The sequence below is a fragment of the Penaeus monodon genome, chromosome 24 (genome assembly GCF_015228065.2).
Source record: "Penaeus monodon isolate SGIC_2016 chromosome 24, NSTDA_Pmon_1, whole genome shotgun sequence".
Taxonomy (NCBI): Eukaryota; Metazoa; Arthropoda; class Malacostraca; order Decapoda; family Penaeidae; genus Penaeus; species Penaeus monodon.
This window is the reverse complement of record NC_051409.1, coordinates 11,495,288-11,496,153: the sequence shown is the minus strand read 5'-3', so window position 1 is coordinate 11,496,153 and position 866 is coordinate 11,495,288. Positions and strand designations below refer to the sequence as shown.

General features: G+C 33.0%; 1 protein-coding gene across 3 annotated transcripts in view; it reads left to right on the top strand.

Moving 5' to 3' along the window:
• LOC119588580 (methenyltetrahydrofolate synthase domain-containing protein-like) overlaps positions 1-866 on the top strand; it is a gene marked incomplete in the record, with an annotated part of 56,358 nt that overhangs the window by 34,339 nt on the left and 21,153 nt on the right. For 2 of the 3 annotated variants that reach the window (XM_037937220.1, XM_037937221.1), the window contains 1 exon segment: positions 442-450. In XM_037937220.1, the coding sequence (XP_037793148.1) occupies positions 442-450 (9 nt within the window). 3 annotated transcript variants of the gene reach the window in all.

Here is an 866-nt window from a genome sequence, read left to right as displayed (position 1 = left end):
AATGGAGAATCATTTTTCTAGATTGGATCATTAAACTACATGCATATTATTTGGGTGTTATACCAATTTTTTGATGGATAATAGATTTATAGGCTGCATGAGTTTCAAGATTGTTGTATTTTAGGAAACATATTTTGGTATGTTTAAACATTGACATAATGGAAGCTTTTACCCAATTCCTGTTCTCCAACTTCTTAAAACTAAGACTACATTCCATAGAAGGGAAGAAGAGTTGATGCAAGCCTGATTGTGAACCTAATGACTTGCATGGATTGTGTGTGGTTTGTAACATTTTCTGTGGAATGAAGCTTTAGATAAGGCAGCATTGCATACCATTAATTTTAGTCCTCTAAATGCAAAAGAATTAATAAGACCTATCTTCTCGTAGTAGATGCTATTGCATGATTCTTGTTATGTATAATTGTTTTTTTCTGCCTTCAGGATGGATCTGTGAGTGTTGCTTTCGTGCATTGCAAGTGTTCTTCTGTCATTTGATATACTATAAGGGAGCAACAATTAGGAAAGTATTTGTGTGTATTGCAGTTTTCCTTTACTCTTTGATACTGCTGCTCCCAGTTATTATTATGTGATTATGTATTATATAGAATGATGTTTCATGTAGTTAGGCTTGTGTATCTGTGTTTTGAAACCTCTTAGCTTTAATTATAGAAAAAAAAGCTGTTAATCATATATTTATTAAGCTAGAGTTGATTGCCCTTCCAGGAATATGATGATAATGATACTGATAATTTTTTGGCCAATGTTCCAGTCAGTAGATAAAAATATCAGTTATCACTACAAATTTTAGTAGGAGTCAAATATTAACCCAATGCCGCTGGGTGGTTTCCCAATATGAAAGCCCTCCT